The 24,544-nt window shown below is 38.1% G+C and overlaps 1 protein-coding gene across 1 annotated transcript in view; it reads left to right on the plus strand.

Moving 5' to 3' along the window:
- Window positions 1–24,544, plus strand: part of arhgap5 (Rho GTPase activating protein 5) — a 53,741-nt gene that overhangs the window by 25,769 nt on the left and 3,428 nt on the right. Inside the window, exons 4-5 of the mRNA XM_059520564.1 lie at window positions 16,553–16,630; window positions 18,873–19,004. Coding sequence (XP_059376547.1) covers window positions 16,553–16,630; window positions 18,873–19,004 — 210 coding nt within the window. The remainder of the gene's footprint in view (window positions 1–16,552; window positions 16,631–18,872; window positions 19,005–24,544) is intronic.

Consider the following 24,544-nt stretch of genomic DNA (forward strand, 5'->3'; position numbering starts at 1 on the left):
TATCGCACCTAAAATAGCGATCTCCTTCTTTCCAAAGCGCTCGGGCAGAAGCGCTCCTGAGGCGTCTGCCGTTGCTAAGCAACAATGACGCGCTCTCTCCATGAAGACGCGGAAATTTCAGCAAAGGATAAATGAATTTGCAGCACAAAAAATCGCTTTCAGTAGCTCTGCTACTAAATTTATTTCAAAATGGCAATCCATATACAGTTATGATCAGCTGTTCCTTCATCTTGGCTGAGCTTTCAACGTTGTTGAAAAAAAAAAAGTGTGAAGTGACATTCAGCCAAGTATGGTGACCCATACTCAAAATTTGTGCTCTGCATTTAACCCATCCAAAATGCACACACACAGAGCAGTGAACACACACACACACACTGTGAGCACACACCCGGAGCAGTGGGCAGCCATTTATGCTGCGGCGCCCGGGGAGCAGTTGGGGGTTCGATGCCTTGCTCAAGGGCACCTAAGTCGTGGTATTGAGGGTGGAGAGAGAACTGTACATGCACTCCCCCCACCCACAATTCCTGCCGGACCGGGACTCGAACTCACAACCTTTCGATTGGGAGTCCGACTCTCTAACCATTAGGCCACGCCTCCCACGACGTTGTTAAGGGAAAGGATGAAGCTGAATGTTTAGTTCATTCTGAAAAGTTGAGATGTTTTTAACTCGATGCGGTGCGGACGCGCCTGGAAAAAACGGACGGGTTGCACCGCGCGCCTACATTGGAAATAACAAACTTGAGCATGCAAAAGATGCGATATGTGAACAGCCCCTAAGAACTGCGGTCTTCTACAGTACTTCAAATATGCCGTGGAGAATCACAGAAAGTGACCGAATTAAAGAACATTGTTGCGGCATCTCTCAAGCAACGAATAAACACTGCTAACTTGGAGAATGCAGTGAAAACTCCTCTTCTTGCGTCTGCCCTAGACCCTCGGCACAAACATCTCAGGTTTCTCGATGAAAACATTGCGCATTGCGCGCTATTGAATCACTCAAAATTACCACAAGGGAAATTTCTTCACTGCGACAGCCCTAGTAGTTGATATACTTTGCAAAGTTTTAACATTTTCTGTATTCATAGAATATCCTGATGACCTCCTACTTTAGGTGGGAACTTTTTTATTTGAGTCAATATAAAGATGTATAAATCGGAACTGGGAATTGGAAGCTAAATCGTAAAAAAAAAAATTGCAATCCTGTATACTAAATTTGACAAAATGTGCAGTATACATTGTGAGCGCACTGGGCAAAATACAGTATCCTACAATTCAGTGCACTTTTACTTCACCTTTACTTTCCAGTTTGAAAAGTCAACTGGAAAAAGTATCAGCCTTTTTTTTTTTTTTTCTCTCGAAATATTTGATTTGCTTTGTTTGGTGTTTTTGTTTTTTGCTTTGCTTTGTTTTGTTTTGTTTTCACAAAATGGAATCAAACACACAATAACGCTTATTGGAGTAAACATGTAACGAGATTGTGTGACTATTATACCAGGCTACTGTTGAAAAGGTTCAATAGTTACGTAATGTGTACTGTTTTACATATTAATTTTTGAAAATATAGGAAGTAGTATACAGTGTAGTAGGCTATTATTTGCCTGCTGATGTTAACTTGACAAACATGCATAGAAAAGCATTGTTTCTTGTTTAGTAAGAATGTAGCAGTAATGCAACTTTCAGTGAACACATGGAAAAAGAACCATCACTTTAGTTTTTGGGAAACACACCTACTCCCAGAAGGACATGCTATCTATCCTGAGCTGATTACATAACTGCAGTAGTTTGCAGATTAAAAAAAAAAGACTATTTTAAGCATATCCCATCTGTTCATGATGAATTACGAATGAGCTGGAGAGACTGATGCCGTCACTGTTTGCTGAAGGACAGATGTCCTGGGTCTGCCGGTCAGTCCATGGTCGAGTTGACCACAGCTCATCTGCCGACACATTACACATGCATTACTGCTTTAAGTACAGACTCAGAAACATCTAACTACAGTGGCCCGCACAATGAGCCCTCAATGATAATTAACGCTGAATAATTGAATGTGTGGTTTGTTTGTCTTTTTTGATGATTTTGTGTTTAGTCTGGCTTCTTGCATTTGTTCCACAAAAAGCAGCTTATTTTCATCATATCAGAATTAAGTCCATCAGCCCTCTTCGCTGCGAGCAGATATTCTGCATTAAATCAATGCCACATAGTTCTAAGGACTGTGCGAGGGGATGCCGTTTAGCTGCAGGCAGTAGATAAGGCCACTCGGCTCTGCTAAATCCTCTCGACTGCCATGACTTTCTCATGGGGCTAAACACACGCAAACCACCCCTCTTTGATAACAGCCAACTTGCTGTGCTCACAACTTAGATTGGACGCGTTTTATTTTAAAAGCACTTATGCCACTGTCAACTCAGCATGACTAAATATGTCAGGGCTTAATTTTTAACCACTTTCAGACAGTTGTTTGACTCCGGAATCTAGACATCTAAGCTTTTATGTAAAAAAACACAGGCTTAGGACCTTACATGCTACAGCTTGACCTAAAAGAATAGCAGAGCTTATAGGGATTTCTTTTGACATAATTTTCTTTCCCCATTTTGTGTTTTCTGCAGTTGGAGTGTGCAGTTACTTTAAAGGAGGAGTTCACCCAAAAATGGAACATTTCATCATTTACTTGCTTTCATGTCATTCCAAATCTATCTGACTTTAATACAAAAGTACAAATTTTAAAGAATGCGTCATCATTTTTTTATGATGAATGATAATGAAGAGTGGAGCTTTCAAGCTTCAAAATGTTCACAAAGTTGCATAAAAATAGAAGAATCAGAATCAGAAAGTCTTCTTAAGCTTTACATTAGCTTTGTGTGATGAACAGGTGAAATTGAAGTCATTTCCTGAAATCTTCTCTTGCAGTGAGCTGTCAACTTCTGCAATCAGATGATTGAGTTGAACTCGTTTGGCTCTTGAATGCAACATTTAGACTTTTTGTGAGCATGATCGACCAATTAATTGACTAGATATGATTCAGTAGAATGATTCATTGAATTAGACATCTCTACTTATGAAAAGAACTAAGGAAAGCTGGAACAAATATCAATTTCAGTGGATAATAAATAATTTTGGTCTACCACGTGGCTTCAGAAAACGATGGTGCTCTCATGAACACTATTTGAAGTGTTCAGATTTTTTAATAATATCATTATTTTTGTTTCTTTGCGCACAAAAAGTATTCTTGTAGCTTCATAACATTATGGTTGATCCACAAATTTAACAATGTCCTTACTACCTTTCTGGGCCTTGAACATGGTAGATCCCTTGCTGTCTATACAGGGTCAGAAAAGTCCCGGATTGAACAATAATGAAGGTCTTATGGTTTTGGAATGGCATGAAGGTGAGTAATTAATGCAGTGGTTCTCAACCTTGTTTTTTCACTGGTCTGCACTATGGTCCAAATGCAACACGCACAGAAGCGTGACTTGAAGCACGACATTGCAGAAAATGCTTTCACATGTAGCCCATTTGATCCAAATATGGATAGCACTTTCGAATTTAATAATGCGAGGTTCACTCCAGAGAAGTTTTGCCACATTTCTGCGATTTAAAGATTGATTGCTGCATAGTGTGGCTGTTTCCTTTTGCCTAAACATCTTCAGGTGAGTGGCGGGGCAAACCGAAAGTTGATGCTGAAAGTCCAGCACTCTCCTACCTTCACTGATGATACTGTGACTATTCTTGTTTGTATGGGTTACTTCGCTGGCATTTAGTTTTTTCTCCCTTAATAACAAATGTGTCCATTCTGATGCTCAATTTTACCAAACTAATGGCCTATTCTGTCAAGTTGAATTGAATTCTGCCGAAGTATGGGCTTGTATGTGTTCATTAAAGGCGTAACGTTTATTACGAGACTAAGCTACAGGTCTGCTCATGTGTGAAAATAATATATGAAAAACATAACAACATTATAGCTTTTATTTGTTTGGTAAATTTTTTTAATGTATGTAAAAACTAAAATGAATTGTAAACTGAAAGTAATTTTTAAAAATGTGTTCAGCATGGTGGGCCACATTTGAATTTGTGACAGGCCACGGGTTGAGAACCACTGAATTAATGAATTTTCATTTTCAGATGGACTATCCCTTTAACAAAGCAGGCATTGTCAACACATTTTTTCTTTCATGGATTTGGAAATCAATGAAAAGAGAGCTGATACGCTTTGATATTTTCTTTCACATCTGCCGCTTTGATTTATAGGTGCCAAGAGCTGCAGGGAAGGGCAATTATTATCATAGTAGTGTGGAAATTGATGACTTTACTTGGATTCTGCCTCTCTCTACATTCTGCAAGGTTCGATTTCCAGACCGCTTTTGTTTGCGGAGTGACTAAGTGACACTAATGTTGGCATTTGATGCTTCACGTTGCTCATCGCAGGATCAACCCTGGCCTGAGTTTATCTCCTAAACCTTGTTAAGTATATTGAAAACCTGTGAGGAATAAGGTTAATAAGGGTTGGTATATTTTTAAACTGATTTCCTGTGGAATGAGCATGTGAGTCGACGCTTCCCCTCTGCTGATTTATTATGGTGTGTGCAATAGCCTCGAAACTCACGTTTGCCCCCTGCTTGCACAATCATACTGTATCTCATGGAGCATTTCTTCACCAGGCGTCTGTGCTGATGGATTGGAGGTTTGTTTAGAAAAGCACTTTCCCTCCATGTCTATTTGTGGATGCTGATATTTGGTCTTGAACTCCACCATGGGGGTGGGTGTTATGGCAGAATAATTAAGCAGATGGTGTCAAGTGATTTTGTATAATGGTTTAGCACCAGATGCACAATAATAATTTCTCTTGATTTGAATGGTTAGGGGTTATGGGTGCTCTTTTATACAGGAAAGATGGATCGGAAATCACTCTTAATTCCAACTTTGTTGGATAGGCCATATAACAAGGAGTTACAACAATCCAGACGTGACGTAATAAACTCATGAACAACAGTTTCAGCATCTTTGAATTTTAAATATAGTCGTAGGTGGACAATATTACAAAGGTGAAAAAAATGGATTTGACAAGCTGATTGATGTGGAATTCAAAACATACACTAGAATCAAACATTATACCAAGATTGTGTGTAGTGGAAGAGGGATGGACTATAACAATGCAAATTAAACTGTAGTCAGGTTCGGAGGAGACAAGGGATTTAGAGCAAACTAACAGAAATTAATTTTTTCAGTATTTAACTTTAAGAAATGTTGTGCCATTAATACTTTGAGACCATGAAGGCAAGATGTAAAAGTAAAAGGAGGGAAAACAGAATTGGGCTCTATGGTAAAATAGATTTGTGTATCATCAGTGTAACTGTGGAAGTTTAGACCATGGCGCCAAATGATCTGACCCAGAGGAAGCATATAGATTAAGAATAAAAGTGGACCAAGGACAGATCCTTGAGTCACTCCATGTGAAAAAGTGACAGAATGAGATTTGTATTTATCAGTGCTAATGAACTGTTGCCTGTCTGAAATATATGAACCCAGCCACTGTAAAATGGTATCAGTAATACCAATCTCCGACAAGCAAGATAGCAGTACAGAATGGCAAACAGTATATAAAAAAAGCTGCACTGAGGTCTGGGGGCACCCGAATCAGAAGCAAGGAGGAGGTCATTCACTACTTTTAGAAGGGCCGTTTCTGTACTATGGAGAGGTCAAAATCCAGACTGAAATGATTCATACAGATTTTTTTTGTCCAAGTCAGTCTGTAATTATTTGGCAACCACCTTTTGTAGGACCTTACATAAAAAATGAAGGCTAGAAATTGGTCTGAAATTACTTATAACAGTGTTGTCAAGGCCAGGTCTCTGTAAGTGATCATAGCTCATATTTTCAATCCAAGCGGTACATAACCAGTCAATAGGGAACAATTTATAATGGGGGTTACTGGTATAATGAGAGAGGGGAGAAAGTTTCTGAGTATGTGTGTTGGAATAGACTCTAGCTGACAGGTAGAGGAGTTAAAGTTCATCATCAGTTGTTCAACCACAGATGTAGTAGTGAGTGAAAAGTTTGAAAGTGGGTGTAGTTTCTGGGAAGCAGCAGTTTCTGGAAGAACAACAGAAGAATAGGATTGATAAATATTTTACATTTTGTGTGTAAAAAATGTCAGAAAATCATTATTAAGTTCAGAAAAGCCATTAAGAAGGTGTGATGGTGGTTTAACAAATTTGATAATCTCAGAGAATAGGGTCTTGGGCTTGCGCTTTGCTCTGTTAATAATAGTGGACAGGTAACTAGAGCATGCGGTGAGTGCTTTTTTTATACTGTTATATGAATTCTGAGTGGAGGGTCCCATGAACGAGAAGACGAGTCAATGGGCCAACCCTTCACTTTCATTAGTCCGAGTCCATTAGAGTCTTATTTTGTTATGTGGCTAAGCAATTTCTAAACTAATTAATATTGTTATTTTTTGTGTAATTTAGGGTATTTTGCATCCCTTGCAAACTTTTTTGTTATAAAAAAAAATGTATTGATTATTGAATTTATGTAATTCATTATTAGTTATAATCAATATTTCTCCATATTTGTCCACCATGGTGATTTTTATTTAATTATTCTTTCCATCGTAATTGCAGTGCATTTTGGAATCGCTTTCTCCAAGAGCTTTCATTCAGTGCTGCCTTAGATTTTGGCTAGAATAATATATCTTAAAAGGGATAATTATGAATCCAGCCTTTTGAAACCATTTTCACGCTATGTTTTGGAATGGACCGAATGTGTTTTAACACCGTTTTAAAATTCTTTATTTATGTGACGTCATTTTTCACACAAGCTTTGCTAGTCTGAGCACTGCAGTGCATGTGCAGTCTGGTTACCTAGAAGGAAGACACATAAAACATTTGATTTTACAATCAAATACAATATTCCTTTTAATCTCCTCAGACGTTTCTGGATAAGATAAGATAAATTACACAAGAAAAGCATGTAAAATGGATCAAAGCAGCGTACTGGGAATACACTTTGTTGGGTTTGCTCAGGCCTCTGTTGAGGGTATGAATCTTTTGATAGCAGCCCATCCCTGGTGCGTTCCTGTGCAGGCACGCCCTTTTCAGAAAGGATTTGATGACAGCATTATAAAGGAAGCTCAGTGAAAATGTTGCAGTCCCGGTATAACGTTCAACCAAGCTTTGAAGCAAGAACATTGATTTTGCACAGACATGCGCTGTAGCATTTACAGAAGCTGTAACCCTGAGCTTTGCCCTTTTATTGTGTACAACCCCTTCTAGACATTTTGGTAACATGGGAATACAATGCATGACATTTGCCAGTATGCTCCAGAGTCCAGCCTAAAGCGTTCAAGTTGAGGTCACCAGGTCACTTTGCTGTTGCTGACTTTGATCACAAATGAGATGTATTACCAGTAGATATACGTTGTCTTTGTGTATTGACAATAAATCTTTTTTCTTACTGCTGAAAATTACAATTATGCAGGAGATGGTATTTAAATTGCAGTAGTGAATCATATCATGAACAAGATGAATGATGATCAACTCACCCAGGCGGTGATTTCTGTTTTTCTATGTGTAATGTTTTTATTATATCTCGCTGTGTAGTTGGAGACAAAACGTAAAAGAAAAGTGGAATTACTCACAGTAGCATATTAACTTTCCATCTTTCCCACACTCAACTACAGTATCTCACAACAGATGGATGATGTGGGCTCCACTGCCTTCACTCCTATAGAACGCAACAGTTGGATCTATCTTTTATTCAGCAAGTACAACCCGAATTCCGGAAAAGTTGGGACGTTTTTTAAATTTTAATAAAATGAAAACTAAAAGACTTTCAAATCACATGAGCCAATATTTTATTCACAATAGAACATAGATAACATAGCAAATGTTTAAACTGAGAAAGTTTACAATTTTATGCACAAAATGAGCTCATTTCAATTTTGATTTCTGCTACAGGTCTCAAAATAGTTGGGACGGGGCATGTTTACCATGGTGTAGCATCTCCTTTTCTTTTCAAAACAGTTTGAAGACGTCTGGGCATTGAGGCTATGAGTTGCTGGAGTTTTGCTGTTGGAATTTGGTCCCATTCTTGCCTTATATAGATTTCCAGCTGCTGAAGAGTTCGTGGTCATCTTTGACGTATTTTTCGTTTAATGATGCGCCAAATGTTCTCTATAGGTGAAAGATCTGGACTGCAGGCAGGCCAGGTTAGCACCCGGACTCTTCTACGACGAAGCCATGCTGTTGTTATAGCTGCAGTATGTGGTTTTGCATTGTCCTGCTGAAATAAACAAGGCCTTCCCTGAAATAGACGTTGTTTGGAGGGAAGCATATGTTGCTCTAAAACCTTTATATACCTTTCAGCATTCACAGAGCTTTCCAAAACATGCAAGCTGCCCATACCGTATGCACTTATGCACCCCCATACCATCAGAGATGCTGGCTTTTGAACTGAACGCTGATAACATGCTGGAAGGTCTCCCTCCTCTTTAGCCCGGAGGACACGGCGTCCGTGATTTCCAACAAGAATGTCAAATTTGGACTCGTCTGACCATAAAACACTATTCCACTTTGAAATAGTCCATTTTAAATGAGCCTTGGCCCACAGGACACGACGGCGCTTCTGGACCATGTTCACATATGGCTTCCTTTTTGCATGATAGAGCTTTAGTTGGCATCTGCTGATGGCACGGCGGATTGTGTTTACCGACAGTGGTTTCTGAAAGTATTCCTGGGCCCATTTAGTAATGTCATTGACACAATCATGCCGATGAGTTATGCAGTGTCGTCTGAGAGCCCGAAGACCACGGGCATCCAATAAAGGTCTCCGGCCTTGTCCCTTACGCACAGAGATTTCTCTAGTTTCTCTGAATCTTTTGATGATGTTATGTTATAAAGCCTTTGCAATTTGACGTTGAGGAACATTGTTTTTAAAGTTTTCCAAAAAAATTTTACGCAGTCTTTCACAGATTGGAGAGCCTCTGCCCATCTTTACTTCTGAGAGACTCTGCTTCTCTAAGACAAAGCTTTTATAGCTAATCATGTTACAGACCTGATATCAATTAACTTAATTAATCACTAGATGTTCTCCCAGCTGAATCTTTTCAAAACTGCTTGCTTTTTTAGCCATTTGTTGCCCCCGTGCCAACTTTTTTGAGACCTGTAGCAGGCATTAAATTTTAAATGAGCTAATTAAGTGGATAAAAGTGTAAAATTTCTCAGTTTAAACATTTGCTACGTTATCTATGTTCTATTGTGAATAAAATATTGGCTCATGTGATTTGAAATTCCTTTAGTTTTCATTTTATTAAAATTTAAAAAACGTCCCAACTTTTCCGGAATTCGGGTTGTATTAATTGATCAAAATTTGGGGGACTTGTGCAGTTAAAAAATTATATTTCAACTAAATAGTTCTTTTGAAGTTTTTCACAGCTGAACTTAGAGCTACCGGAGCTACCATGTTTTCCGCACAAATGTCAAGCAGCATTGACGATAAATGTTTCTTTAGCTGAATCAGCCTATTAGAATGATTTCTGAAGGATCACTGAAGACCGCTGGAAGGCTGCTGAATATTCAACTACTCTTACCGACCCCAAACTTAGAAAAAGGAAAATTAGGCCTTTATTTTTACCATTTTGTTATTGAACTTCAAATGTTGTATTTCATACTCATACACTGTAAAACTACTGCACAGATTTGTAGATATTTATTCTATTTCTTCATGTGCAATGTATCATGATCTTGTACCTTTGTAACGTTTGCTTGTGTAACTAATGGTAACTCTGGCTTATGTCCATTTGAAACCAACACTCATTGACAATGAATGACTTCCTTCTGCTGTTATTATCAACAGGAATTAATGCTCAGTGTGAAAACAAATACTCAAGAAGAACGTGACATTTTCGTTCCTCTAATGAAGCATCTGACATGCAGAGTCTGTGTGCAGTGCACTTTTTGTGTGATATTGTCTGTGTAAACACTTCATCAAGAGCTAACACAGCAGTGCTCATTCTTTATTTTTTTACTATGGTTTTCATTAGAATGCTGTCCTTTTGTGTACGTCATCTGGCATCATTTCAAACCCCATTCAAGATTACCTCTGCTAAAAGAGAACTGATAAATCTGTGTTATATTGTGATTTTTTTTTCTGGGTTTTATATGAGTGCCTGATTTGATTCATGGTCTGTTTTTGCATATGGGCTCTATTTTGACATTTCCTGTGCTACGGTAATGCCTGTGATTTCCTGTATCATGGTGGCCTTTTGTTGCATCTGAGGTTGAGTGCGATGGTAATCTGCTGATGAGGAGGTGCAGATAAAGTCAAGCGGTGAATGGGAAGGGCTTAGGGGGGACAATAGACTTGCATCCAAATTAAGATCACTTCCCTTAGTATGGTTTCCTGTTACTTTTTTTACCACACTTTTGACATTGACCTTCCTCACAGCATTTGACTAAAGATCATCACGTCTGAAATTATTGACACGGCACACAGGATTCGCACACGGACTGATTTTACTTTTATGGCTGCCAGCTGTTAGACACCATGATCATTGGTGGCTTAGAATCCTCTTGGGAAGTTTGTATTTATGTGTCGTGAAGTCATGACTAACGATGTCAGGTGCGTTCAAATCACTTTGGTCAAAGCAAGACGGTGATGCACCTTTTCTACATAAAATTTAGCACTGTTTCTACAAAATTATGAATACAGAATGTGCATTGGTTGTTTTGCATTGTTTTAACGTTTTTTCAAGAAATTGTACAATTCTGTTATTTTGTAAATGCAATTTCGGAAAAAAAAACTAACATTTTCATTTTGACAAGCTTAAGAGATAGTTCATCCAAAAAGTGAAACATCTGTTATCATTTACTCACCTTGAAGTTGTTCCAAATCTGTTTCTTTTTTTGTTAAACACAAGATATTTTAAAGAATGTAGGGAAACAATTGTTTTCCGGTAGTCACTGACTTCTATAATCTAGAAAAAATACTGTGGAAGTTAGTGGCTACTGGCAACTGTTTGGTTACCAACATTCTTCAAAATATCTTTGTGTGTGTGTGTGTGTGTGTGTGTTCAGCAGAAGAAAAGAAAATTGTCTGTTTTCATTTTTGGGTGAACTCTCTCTTTAAAGAAAATCCTGAGTTTCCCACTCGTAATTACAACTTAGTGAAATTCATGTGCATTCAACTCGTAATGACTATCTTTCTGATTTGACTTGAATGCACCATATTTTTGAAATGTGTCTGCGCTGAATGATGAGTAACATTTTACGTTATTTGGACTGGTTGAAGTGTGTTTATACTGTCCATCAAGTGATTTTTTATAAACCTGAGTGGCTAAATCTCAGGGATGTGGATATGTCTATTTGTGTGTACTGTGCTTTATCAGCTATCTGAAATAGGAAGCAGACTCGTTCTTGAGCAAGCTGACAGTTCAGTACGTGTGAACTCCTTCAAGGCTTTGACTTTGGTACAGTGTGGTTCATCTTGAAGTGTTCCTGCACTTGTAAGTGAGCTCACACTTTGTTTGCAGTGTCAGGCTGGGCATAACACCACCAGGCCGGAGCTCACGCTCACGCATGTGACAGGCCTGACAAAAAGGGTTGGATCCAAACCCACACCGTTGCGTGGGAACTTCACCAAACCATCACTTAATCTCCATGAGTCATCAGCAGGCCACAAATGACATCACAAAGCAACAGTCAACCAGGGATGGGTCACGATGGTTGTCTAAGCAATAAATAAAGTTTGCTAATTCATCTAGGTTTATTTTATCTCCCTTATTTTTTTGTGTGTGTTTTCTTTTCACTTGTTTCATGTGCTAAACTACATTCTTCTTGCACATGCGGTTTCGACTTCTCAGGGGAATGTATTTGATAATATTTAGTTAGAATTAAAACATTTACATATTGGGCCAAACTTAAAAATATTCTTGTTTGCCGTAACACGACCGACCCTGTCAATTTAGCACCGACTCAATTTTTATTTTTTTTTGCTTTTAGTCCGACCGACTTGCCGATTGTAAATTTGCGTTAAGACAGACCAATTATTTTTTTACTCTTCAAACAACTAATACAAACGCAATAAAATACTATTAATTATATTTTATTAAGTATTGTAAATATATAAATTACCTTGGCCTACATACAAATGAAGGCTATCTTCTTTAATTAAAAAAAAACCCTTGACGTCATCGGTGTTTACACGGATGTCACACTATGGCCTGTGCATTCGCTTCGTCTCATACTCTCACTCACTGTCAGAGTCAACGGTTCGCGCTTGGTAATGATGGCTGCGGCTGCAGTAAACTAAATGTTCGCGGTCACTGTTCAAAGTCATACGGGTTCGGGTACCATAATACATCTAAAAAATTCATTAAAACAGCTCGACACTGCTTTAACTTGGCACAAAGTTCTGGAAAAACTGTGCCCAGATCTTTTCCCATCCCTTCTCCTCTCTAGTCTAAAACTGTGACTGTGTCGACTGTCACTTTATGTTCGAAAATCTATTGCAGGAATCAAGCACGAATCAACCAACACAAGTTTCGAAAACGAAAATAAGAAACTGATTTTAACGACCTTTTCTCGGAGCGCGTCCAGGTTATTTTTTTTTTGTTTTTTTTTTTGAACAGGCGTCACACAGCAACTGCAGCTTCGGACAAACACGCATAACAGCAAATAATACTTCTGCACAATGTTTCTCTTTTTACAACAGAAATGTGAATTCAGCCGGTATTCAGTCTCATACAGTTTCGGGCTTGAATCGCCTAGGGCTGTCAAAATAGCTGAAAAAACTAAATTCGAATTTTAAATGCATAATTTCAGTTAGGGTGAAGAAAGGCTTTTTGCTTTTCTTCTGAGGCTCAAGATAGCGCATCGAGCAAAATATTACTGCATGTTTATTCAAAGCATTAGAATACATGACTGTGAAAAAAACATAATATTTAAAATAATGTTTATGAACCAATTATTATTAATTAAGTTACTTAAAGAACTATAAACAAAACAGCATCATGTATGCATGCATTGTTAAATAAATAAAAAGGGCGGAAAACCAGTCACACAGGATACATTTTTTCATTTAAAAACATTAGATGTGCGAAATGTGTTCTGTGTGAACGGCTTGGTTTCAGTTTTGATGTAAACAAGATCTCCACATTGTTTTTTTTTAGTTTTTTTAAGTGGCTTCAACTGGATAGGCTAACATAACCTTATAATGCAATGACACATATATTGTCATCGCATCTCGTGCGCGTACACAGATCCTGCTTGTCGAGCTCGTCCGCCTTTTGAAAGTTGTGTAGTCAGCTGTGCGCGCGGCGAGATGGAATGGAACACGTACCGGGGCTCATAAGGCAGCTTCCTTAATGCACACCTAAAATTCATATGCGCATTCGAATGTGGATTTTTATTTTAAATTCGACAAATATTCGAAAAAATTTTTTTTGATGGCCTACACTGAATTTCACCTCAGCAGGTTTAAGTAAAACAGCTGTTTGTTAAACACTGCATACTATAGGGCCAATGCTAACTATTAGTAGAGCAGTACGGGGCTGAGAAGTGCAAAACAAATCACAATTCTGAAAATAAAATAACAAATTACAAATGCAAATCAAAAAAAAAAACAGAAAATCAAATCAGAAAACTCAACAACAATTTGGAAAAAAATAAGTCAGAAATCACCGCTCACTGGACGAGACATCTGTCAATCAAGGTATACAGAAGGAACAGCGGAGTAGTGGTAGAAAGTTTGGATATGATCTTGAAGTAGCACAGCTTAAATGTATTGTATGAATTGCCCTTACTATGGAATACCAAAAATATTCATGTACATTTACAACACTACCTATATTACCTTTGATTTCAGATTACAAGAAACTAGTTAACGCAAATGGGAGGGTGTCTATAGGGAGTAACGGAAAATTTGACACATTTCTGCTGTTCAGTCTTCCCCTTTTTTTTTTTTTTTTTTTTATTAAATGAGTCGTGAAAACACTTGTGGCAATTTTATTTTGCTATTTGAGCAATTTGGAATGAAAAAAAGATGCAGATGTTTAGGGTTACTTTTTTGGGGCAGAGAGAATTTAAAGGCGAGAATATAAATACAAAATATTAAGAGTTGAACAGTCTTTTTATTTTGAATATTAAACTAGAATTGAGTTATATCAAACAGAATTAAGGGTGCTTTCACACCATCACTTTTGGTGCTCGCCAGGATTCAGTTGATGTCAGAGTTCGGTTCGTTTTGATGATGAACGTCGTCCTCAGAACTCTGGTGTGCACCCCCAAACCGTACTGGATTCCGGGTGGTCTGGAGTTCGGTCCATGTGAACTCTGGTACGGTTAACTGCTGATATAAATGCAATTGTACCAAATCACGGAAGTGAACTGCTATTAATGATGTATTGTTTGCCAAATTTATTCAAAAGGAAGAGCTGAATATTGAAGTGGAGATTGCTAAACTGCAATTTTACCGGTGTTTTCAGAAGGCCAGCACATTTATCCAGAGCAGACTGGGCATATGCCTAACTCCAGGTTCACACACTCTCTGTGATACGTAGCCTTTTTTTTTTCGAGCCCATGTTAACGGATCAGAACGTTCACACTGCATGCAGTAAAAAGATGAGAACAGAAAAGGTTATAAATAGAAAGGTGCGAAAAGATTTAATATGATCTGAGCACGCGCATCTGGTTTTGTTAACAGAGCAAAGAAAATCTGCATGCGAGCGGATAGATTCGCGCTCACGCATGATTTTAATGTGCTTTCACCTTACAATAATGCGCTCTCGTTGCTGCTTCTGAACCACGTACACATATCTTACTGTATACTCACTGCAGACGGAGTACGTGTGAACCTTGGGCAAAACATATAACACCTGAGGCACAGCTACAGTGAGCTCTATGACCAATGACCATTTACATAATTTTTAATCCATTTGGCAACAGTGGCCGAAGTTAGTTGAAATTAAAGTATCAGATAATCACTGCATGTTTATTGTGTCCAAAAGAATTCACATTAACTGTGTTATCATTATATCGATGGAAATTCTAAAAAGAAACGGAATTCATCTTTAGATTTATTTTGTTTTCTCTTTTTATTGTTGCCAGTGAATCGCACTTAAATCACATGTGCACCCTGTCTGTTGTGCGTAATCCCAAAAATGCTATTGATCGAACTTTTTCGGGGTGCAGTTATATATGATTTTGTGCTGGGTTTCATCAGAAATAACTTTATTTGTGTTCCGAAGATGAACGGAGGTTTTACAGGTTTGGAAGGACATGAGGGTGAGCTATCCCTTAAAGCTGGAATATGGCCCACTATGTCGGGAGTGTCAACCAGACACATTATTTTTCACAGTATTATCATAACTGTAGTATTGGCATAATAACAATATTTACTTCCAACCCCCCCCCCCCCCCCCCCTCCATATTTGTATCTAGCTAGATCTTTAGATTTCAAAAAGACTCATGTTTCAATTATTTTGACCCGTTTCACCCAGGCAGTAATAAACAGCCCACATCCGTCACTACACACCTGCCCTTTACATGAACACGGTGGCAAGTTAAGCAGGCGCCTCTGTGTATCCTCCCACCGCTCTGGAGGAGGGACCAGCTCTGACATGTGCGAGCATCTCAAGAATGCACAGCGGTTTTGACTTGTAGAAGTTATCAGCCCACAAGGCTTTGGAAGCGACTGTGGGGGCCCTGTGTTTTGCATCAGCGCTCCGGAGCACTGCGGAGCTACACAAGGTCATGGCTTCACAGAGCTATCTTTAGCTTGATAAATGGGCTTCAGTAGATTAGACGTAATGAAAATAAAGAGATACACGCAACGTTATCTGTCAGGGAACGGGGAAGTGTGGGTTGAATTCTGCTGCATTATCTGCATTTCTGGCCTACTTTTTCTCGCTGTGAGATCAGCTCGTATGTCCACCCGTCCATCTGGAGTGGCCCAGTTTACTGGGTTGAGTGCATGATTTGAAATATTTGAGCAAAGGTTGTAGAAAAAGAGCTATAGATCAAGGCGCTATAGCTCTCAGTAATATTTGGTCTTCTGAGGAAGATTTGCACCTCGGTAATGACAGCATTTCCACGGATGTGAGACAGACACATACTGTTTTGGCAGATGCTTTCTTACCTGTGACTGACAACAACATACTGTTACTTTAGAAGGTAATACGCACTCAGATGGAAAAACACAACGGCATATATACAGCTAGTCATATTAAAAAGCCCAGTTTAAAAGATCATCTTGGCCTTGGAATAAAAAGAAAAAGGATCATCTCACTGTTCAGATGTTTTGTTTCGCAAGCATAATTTTCTGTCAAAAATATGGACCTTAACTTGTGTTTTCTTCACCCTTTACTGTTTGTTCTGCAGTGTTTCTTCATTTGTATTCGCTTTATATTTAATAAGAAACTGCGACTGACACCGATCGTTCATTTGTGCATCATTTTAAGCATTAGCTGTTTTTTAGAGCACTAACTGCTTTGTTCCACTGAGGTTTTGTCTCATAACCTTTGTGGGATTGATTTTAATGAAATGTCGCTTTTAATTTGCAGGTCTCACCACAGAGGGCCTTTATCGAGTGAGTGGAAACAAGACAGATCAAGACAACATTCAGAAACAATTCGACCAGGGTACGTACTGATTTTAACTGGGCTCTGTGGGAAATTAGGCTTATTATTTGCAGGCGTTTGATGGCATGCCGCTGGGACACATGTTGGAAGATAGTTCACAAATTGGATAGGAGACTGATAAACTTTAATTTGAAGGGTTAATTTGTATATTTGATTTTCTTGTCACCTTTTAGATTCATTATAGTTCGTTTGAAGACACGCACTGCTCAGCAGCATTCACCAGACAGCTAAACAGTCTCACGTGTCTTGTCTGCTTTAGTTATTTGCTTCATTTTAATGTGCAATATTTTTTATTTTATATTAAAAATTATAGGAATGCACGGTCATGATTTTTCATGGCCGATTCCGATACCGATTTTTTACAAGCAAACTGTCCGATTCCGATTTATCGGAAATTAAAAATAATCATCCTATAAAGAACTGACGTTTACTTCTGGCTTTTCAAACGTGTATGCAAGTTCTACTGAAAAAAAAAGCATTTCAGTTTTGTCACAGTTTAGTCCATTCTGTTTCGCATCCAACACGCGAGAAGTTAAGCTGAACATCCGTGTAGGGCGTGGACAGGGACAGTACGCTCTCACAGCTTCAGCGAGCGCAGGAAAGGGACTCTTATTTGTGCACCAACAGTTGTTCGCTTCCTGCTATCTGTGCCTCAGACGTGTAGCTCTGCACTTCCAGCGCTGAACAGCTGCTCGTGTCCTGCGCACAGATTTCGAAATACTTCCTCACAAATGACATAGCAAAATGATTACAGTGTAGTCTGTGCATGCGGGCGCACTTCCGGGAAAATCGGCCGAAAAAAGACCAAAAACTGGCCGATTGCTATCACGTATTTTGAGCAAAAACCGTCCGGTTCCGATTTATGGCCGGTCAACCAGTGCATCCCTAAAAAAATTATATAATTTTCCTTATAGTTATATTGTTTTTTTTTTTTTTTTATGTTTTTTCCGTTTTTTTTTTTTCTGTTCATAGTACATGAATGTTAACAATTTACATAATACATTTTTACATATTTTCTTCTTACTATCAAAGGGTGAAATCTCCATTCAGCTGCATGAATGACAAGAAGCAGACCCTGAATTATGTGATTATGATCTCTCACACTGTAAATGGACCATTCCTGTAAAAACAAACTTGCCATTTGTGGCTTCTGACTGCCGTGATGCCTGCAGACCTCCACCAAGCTGTGATTTGCACTAGTTATTAGCTTATGCAGGACATTTTAAGCTTAAATCTCCTTGTGACACATAAAAGTGATCTGTTATATTCTCATTTTAAAGCTTAGAATTAAATTGTCACTACGCTGGCAATATATATTGAGGCAGTTACAGGCTAGAGGTGGGTAGTATGTCCAAAATTTATTCCATGACACGAACAATTTTATTTCCCTGTAATGGTCTATATCACAATGTAGTTAATTTGGCTGCAAATCCATTGAAAAAAAAAAAGATTCTAGATATTAAATAACTGTGAGTATTTTGGATAATGCAGTGAATTCAGTCTTTTACTTTGTTAGTTTTTTCTTTCTGTTTGTAACTTGATGGACAGGAAGCAAATGATAAGATTATTCATAACAAATAACGCTTGAGTTATAAAACAACAGCTTCAAAACAATAAAACTGACAAAAACAAATGCTGTGCATAACAAAACCCTTGCTTATTTTGACAACTTAGTAATATATTTCCTTATTATTGTTTTACATTGCTCTTGTGTGTAAGACCATCATACCGCTCGCTATTACAGAAGATAGACGTTTTTATTTTGTAGCTTAAGTGAATCCACTCTTGTTTTCATATATCTTTCAAATCAAACACTAGTCATTTCTAGCTGGTGAGTTGTGGAGATGAATGGGTGGAAAATCTTCAGCCGAGTGACCAGATTATTCACTCAGTGAGCCATCGTTTGGCCAAAAGAGCTACTATAGGCATCAGTCTGCCCGCTGGCCCGGAGCCATGAGCCTCCCTCTCTTTTTCTCTTCTCTCTCCTCACAATACTGTGAATTGGTTGCTTTTTCCCCTTTTTGTGTTCATTCAGTGCCTTTGCGGCGAGATCTAGTCTGACAGCTGTCATTTCACCTTAAACCCGGCTCTTACAGCCTCTCTTTCTCTTTATTTTCCTTTTCTCCATAGTTTTCCTTCTATTCTGCTCAGTGCCGTTAAATCTGTTTTAGTGGCTTTTCCAGCACTGACAAAGGGAGTTGGATGCTTATGCAAGCTCACACTATTTTCATTCTTCTCTCAGACCACAGTGTTGACCTGATCGTGATGGATGTAGCCGTGAACGCCGTGGCTGGGGCCCTGAAGGCCTTCTTTGCCGACCTCCCCGACCCCCTTATACCGTATTCACTCCACCCAGAGCTAGTGGAAGCAGCCAGTAAGTACCGCTTCATTCAGGTTATCAAGTACTGTGTTAACGGACTGCTTTAGAACATCTTGTTTTATTAGTTACCTATTTTTTAATTGAAGATCGTATGCTGACGGTTTCTGCTAAGTGTGGCATTAAGTAGCTTTATCTACGTTTTTTAAAATGTATTATTAAAATACACACAGCTGTAACTTAAGTCAGTCATTTGTAGGTTGATTCCTCTAAAAATCTGTCACTGTAGCACAAAAAAATATTTCATTTCTTTGAGCAATAAAATAACAGTAACCATTGACTCAACCAATGGTGTTTTTGGTTTCATGTAAGCTTTTTTTTTTTTAATTTCATCCAAGATTTTGATTTTCAGAATAATTTTATGCAATTTACTGATATACATACAGTACAGACCAAAAGTTTGGACACACCTTCTCATTCAAAGAGTTTTCTTTATTTTCATGACTATGAAAATTGTAGAGTCACACTGAAGGCATCAAAACTATGAATTAACACATGTGGAATTATATACATAACAAAAAAGTGTGAAACAAATGAAAATATGTCATATTCTAGGTTCTTCAAAGTAGCCATCTTTTGCTTTGATTACTGCTTTGCACACTCTTGGCATTCTCTTGATGAGCTTCAAGAGGTAGTCACCTGAAATGGTCTTCCAACAGTCTTGAAGGAGTTCCCCGAGAGATGCTTAGCACTTGTTGGCCCTTTTGCCTTCTGTCTGCGGTCCAGCTCACCCCTAAACCATCTCTATTGGGTTCAGGTCCGGTGACTGTGGAGGCCAGGTCATCTGGCGCAGCACCCCATCACTCTCCTTCTTGGTCAAATAGCCCTTACACAGCCTGGAGGCATGTTTGGGGTCATTGTCCTGTTGAAAAATAAATGATGGTCCAACTAAACGCAAACCGGATGGAATAGCATGCCGCTGCAAGATGCTGTGGTAGCCATGCTGGTTCAGTATGCCTTCAATTTTGAATAAATCCCCAACAGTGTCACCAGCAAAGCACCCCCACACCATCACACCTCCTCCTCCATGCTTCACGGTGGGAACCAGGCATGTAGAGTCCATCCGTTCACCTTTTCTGCGTCGCACAAAGACATGGTGGTTGGAACCAAAGATCTCAAATTTGGACTCATCAGACCAAAGCACAGATTTCCACTGGTCTAATGTCCATTCCTTGTGTTCTTTAGCCCAAACAAGTCTCTTCTGCTTGTTGCCTTTCTTTAGCAGTGGTTTCCTAGCAGATATTCTACCATGAAGGCCTGATTCACACGGTCTCCTCTTAACAGTTGTTCTAGAGATGTGTCTGCTGCTAGAACTCCGTGTGCCATTGACCTGGTCTCCAATCTGAGCTGCTGTTAACCTGCGATTTCTGATGCTGGTGACTCGGATGAACTTATCCTCCGCAGCAGAGGTGACTCTTGGTCTTCCTTTCCTGGGGCGGTCCGGATGTGAGCCAGTTTCATTGTAGCGCTTGATGGTTTTTGTGACTGCACTTGGGGACACTTTCAAAGTTTTCCCAATTTTTCCTTCATTTCTTAAAGTAATGATGGCCACTCGTTTTCCTGTAATTAGCTGCTTTTTTCTAGCCATAATACAAATTCTAACAGTCTATTCAGAAGGACAATCAGCTGTGTATCCACCTGACTTCTGCACAACACAACTGATGGTCCCAACCCCATTTATAAGGCAAGAAATCACACTTATTAAACCTGACAGGGCACACCTGTGAAGTGAAAACCATTTCAGGTGACTACCTCTTGAAGCTCATCAAGAGAATGCCAAGAGTGTGCAAAGCAGTCATCAAAGCAAAAGGTGGCTACTTTGAAGAACCTAGAATATGACATATTTTCAGTTGTTTCACACTTTTTTGTTATGTATATAATTCCACATGTGTTAATTCATAGTTTTGATGCCTTCAGTGTGACTACAATTTTCATAGTCATGAAAATAAAGAAAACTCTTTGAATGAGAAGGTGTGTCCAAGCTTTCTGGTCTGTACTGTATCTGTGATATTGATTTTGAGTCTTTCATACTGTTAAATAAGTTAGGATACCTGTATGCAATGTTCTTTCATACTGTTAAATAAGTTAGGATACCTGTATGCAATGTTCTAAATTATTAACAAAATAGCCTAGAACAAAATCAGTGAAAAATACAGTAAAAATAGTAATTTTGTGAAACATTAAAATGTAAAATATCTGTTATCTGACTGCAGTGTTTAAAATTCATTTAGCCATGCCACAGAATGTAGTTATTACTGCGTTATTTTGTTTTGCGTTATTTCTTTAATGCACACTTGATAAATAGTATTATTATTATTATTTTTTCTAATCTTACATACACAAATTAAATTTTTTTTTTACAAGAATAAAATGTTTTTTAATAAATACAACGTAAAAAAAATGTATTTGTTGTTTATATAAGTGACCCTGAACCACAAAACCATAATCATAAGTATATCCATCATATGTAGCACGGGTATATTTGTAGCAATAGCCAAAAATACATTGTATGGGTCAAAACTATAGATTTTTTTTTATCCCAGAAATCATTAGTATGTTAAGTAAAGATCATGTTCCGTGAAGATATTTTGTAAATTTCCTATCGTAAATATATATATATCAAATGTTTATTTTTGATAATAATATGTCTAATATGGTTATAGCCACTCTAATATGTCTAAAATTGTCTAATATGGTTATTTACATTTTTATTTTTCATTTGTTTCTCCCCATTAATATAGCCTTGGCAGCTGACATGGCACATAATTATTTACAAACAAATATTTTTCACATAAGGATTGGAAGAATTGCAGCAATTGAAATTATTTCATTTCCGTATTAGGTGTAAGCCAAACAAACTTCAGTTGACTCCATCTGTAGTCATGTCTGACTCCAGCCTCTTATTCAAACTTCAGTCTTCACAAACAGCAGGTGGGCGGCAGTGTGTCGAGGTAAAATGAGGCAGGTTTAGTGACACAGCGTTCATGCGTTGCATCAGCACAGGCTGCAGCTGCAAGAAAGACAGGAAGTGTGTCTGCTTCAGCTATGAGAACAAGTAGCAACCTGCCCATGTTACTTCACCACCGTTTCAACAGCCTCGAGTCAAGTTTTTTTTTTTTTTTTTATCTGTACCCGGTTTCTTCTTTCAACTACGTTCAATATTAATCCCATCACCACATCGTCTAATCCCAGCCCAAGGTAGCTGAGAAGTCATTTAAATGCATCTGCATTTCCGTTTGATGCTTCTGAGTGCTGAATCTAATCCAGGGCCCCCTGTGATGTACTCCTCATTATTTCTGATCCACACTGCTGTAGATAAATGACATTAAGTGCTGGGATGCTGTTCTTTTTGAACATATTGATATTTCAGCTTTATCTCTTCCTTCCCCTTGCAGTTTTTTTGGCCAGGCGGTTGTAGCTTGTTGTTCTTATACAGAAATCTCTTTTTGATTTCTCATTGTCTTTCTGCTGGAAAATGTGAAATATACATTTATTATGTGCTTGCTTATACGTTTTAAATATTCTGTTCTTGTTGAACTTAATTACGAACAGGTTGCACGTGACGTCTCTCTGAGTATTTGATTCTGATTGTTTAATTTTGGTTATCTGCAGTTAAATATATATATATTCCAATAGGGGTCATAGAATGCTTGAATCTGATTGGCTGACGGACGTATTAAGACGTGCAATTATTTTCTGGGAAACGCACGGCGAACATAGTTCCAGGCAGCTCATGACCGCATTACATGTAAATATGTCTTCGCCAAATGATTTTGGATATTTCAAAGGTCCTTTGAGCCTACAATAGCAAAAGCACCAAAACCCACAACACTGGCCAAACAAAAAAAATATAGTAAACCGATCATTTCCATGTTTTTGCCACAAAATTGAGTTTTATTATGTACGGAAAGCACATACTCTATCTCTCCTGCTCTCTGTCCCTCACAGACGCACAGACATAAAGTTTGCGCACTTGTTAACATACGAGCTAATGTTGTTAGCACTACTCTGACGATTTTATCAGTAACATAAAACAAAATGACTTCTCACAAGCGAGGTAAAACCGGTGCTGTTTGTGAAGAAAATGAACTTTAAAGTTTCACTAGTATAGAGACAATGCTTCCGAACACTTTTGAGAGACGCACAGACTCACAGAGGTGATCTCTTTGGCTGCATCCAAAAAAAAAAAAATTGCCGTATCAGGCAATGACTTCACAGGCAATTTTTGCACGAAGGCACCTCATGACACTGATTTCGGACAGACTGCTGAGGCAGAGTAATGGTTTAATGATCTACAGCAATATATAGAGAGCTTTGGTGATAAATAAAGTGGATATTTAATTACTGCAATATTAATTTCTCACTAGAAATGACATCAAAAGTGGAAAACAATCAAAAACTTACATTTACAAACAAACTGACAACTGACCGCAAATTTCAGATGCCATCTTTATTTTTTTAACTGTCACAGAATTGAATGCACAGGATTGTGGGATATAAAAAAAAAATCGGCCAGATGAAGGCATCTCAGGAGACAGGAACTGAAGCTAACATTCCTACCTTGGAATGCGTCCTCCGAAGGCAGCATTTTTCAGTTTTCGGATGCAGCCTTTCTCTATCTCTCTCTCTCTCTCTCTCTCTCTCTCTCTCTCTCTCATAACTTAGTTATTAATTGTATTAAATGCATTAGTCTGCTGTCAATGGCTCAAGACTCCATTACTAGGTCAAAAATGGCATTTTGGGATTAGCTACGGAGGCATTGGAAGAGATTCGGAAGAAATTAATCCTACTCACAATAGCATTTCAATTACAAAAACTGGACAAATGCCTTGAAAAATATATGATGATCAACGTCTTGAGCTGCTAGTATAAGTGAAATTAATTAGATTTTTTTCTAAGAATTCAACAGACCGAATTCAGTTATTCCTTACATATTATATAGGGTTATTATTGGAATTCTGAACGAAATGTTAAATTCTCAACTTAAGTGTTTTGGAAATAAATTCTAAAAAACTAAAATTAGTCATTTAAAATTCTGCAAGTGAATTTATGGATCACAACATTCTAATGCACAGTTAAAATGGACATTCATTTTTAAGGTCAAATAATTATTACATTTACAAGAGTTATTAAATGACTAGTGGATATAGATAAACCTTAAGTGAGCATTAGATTAAATAAGGTACATGTAAATAAATATTAATATAAGGGAAATTATGTATTGATAGTTTAAATTCCACGTGAACCGCAAGTTGATGCTAACTTTATTTCAATGTAGTGACATATTTCCAGCTGATACAGAATATTGAATAGAGGGCGTGGTTTTATTTTTGCGCCCCTCGTCTCTCTCTCGCTCTCATAGCAAACTTAACGGTTGGAGGGGCGTTGGTAAAGATATTCGGCCCAAGCCGTCAAACTGACATCATCAGAAAAGGAATGCCAGAGACAATTTTATTTAGTGGATTTGCTTGCACTGATTAATCGTTCACATCAAGACTAGCTATGTGCACCAGTAAAGTCAATTTTGATTTAATGCG

This window comes from Carassius carassius, chromosome 32 (genome assembly GCF_963082965.1).
Source record: "Carassius carassius chromosome 32, fCarCar2.1, whole genome shotgun sequence".
NCBI lineage: Eukaryota > Metazoa > Chordata > Actinopteri > Cypriniformes > Cyprinidae > Carassius > Carassius carassius.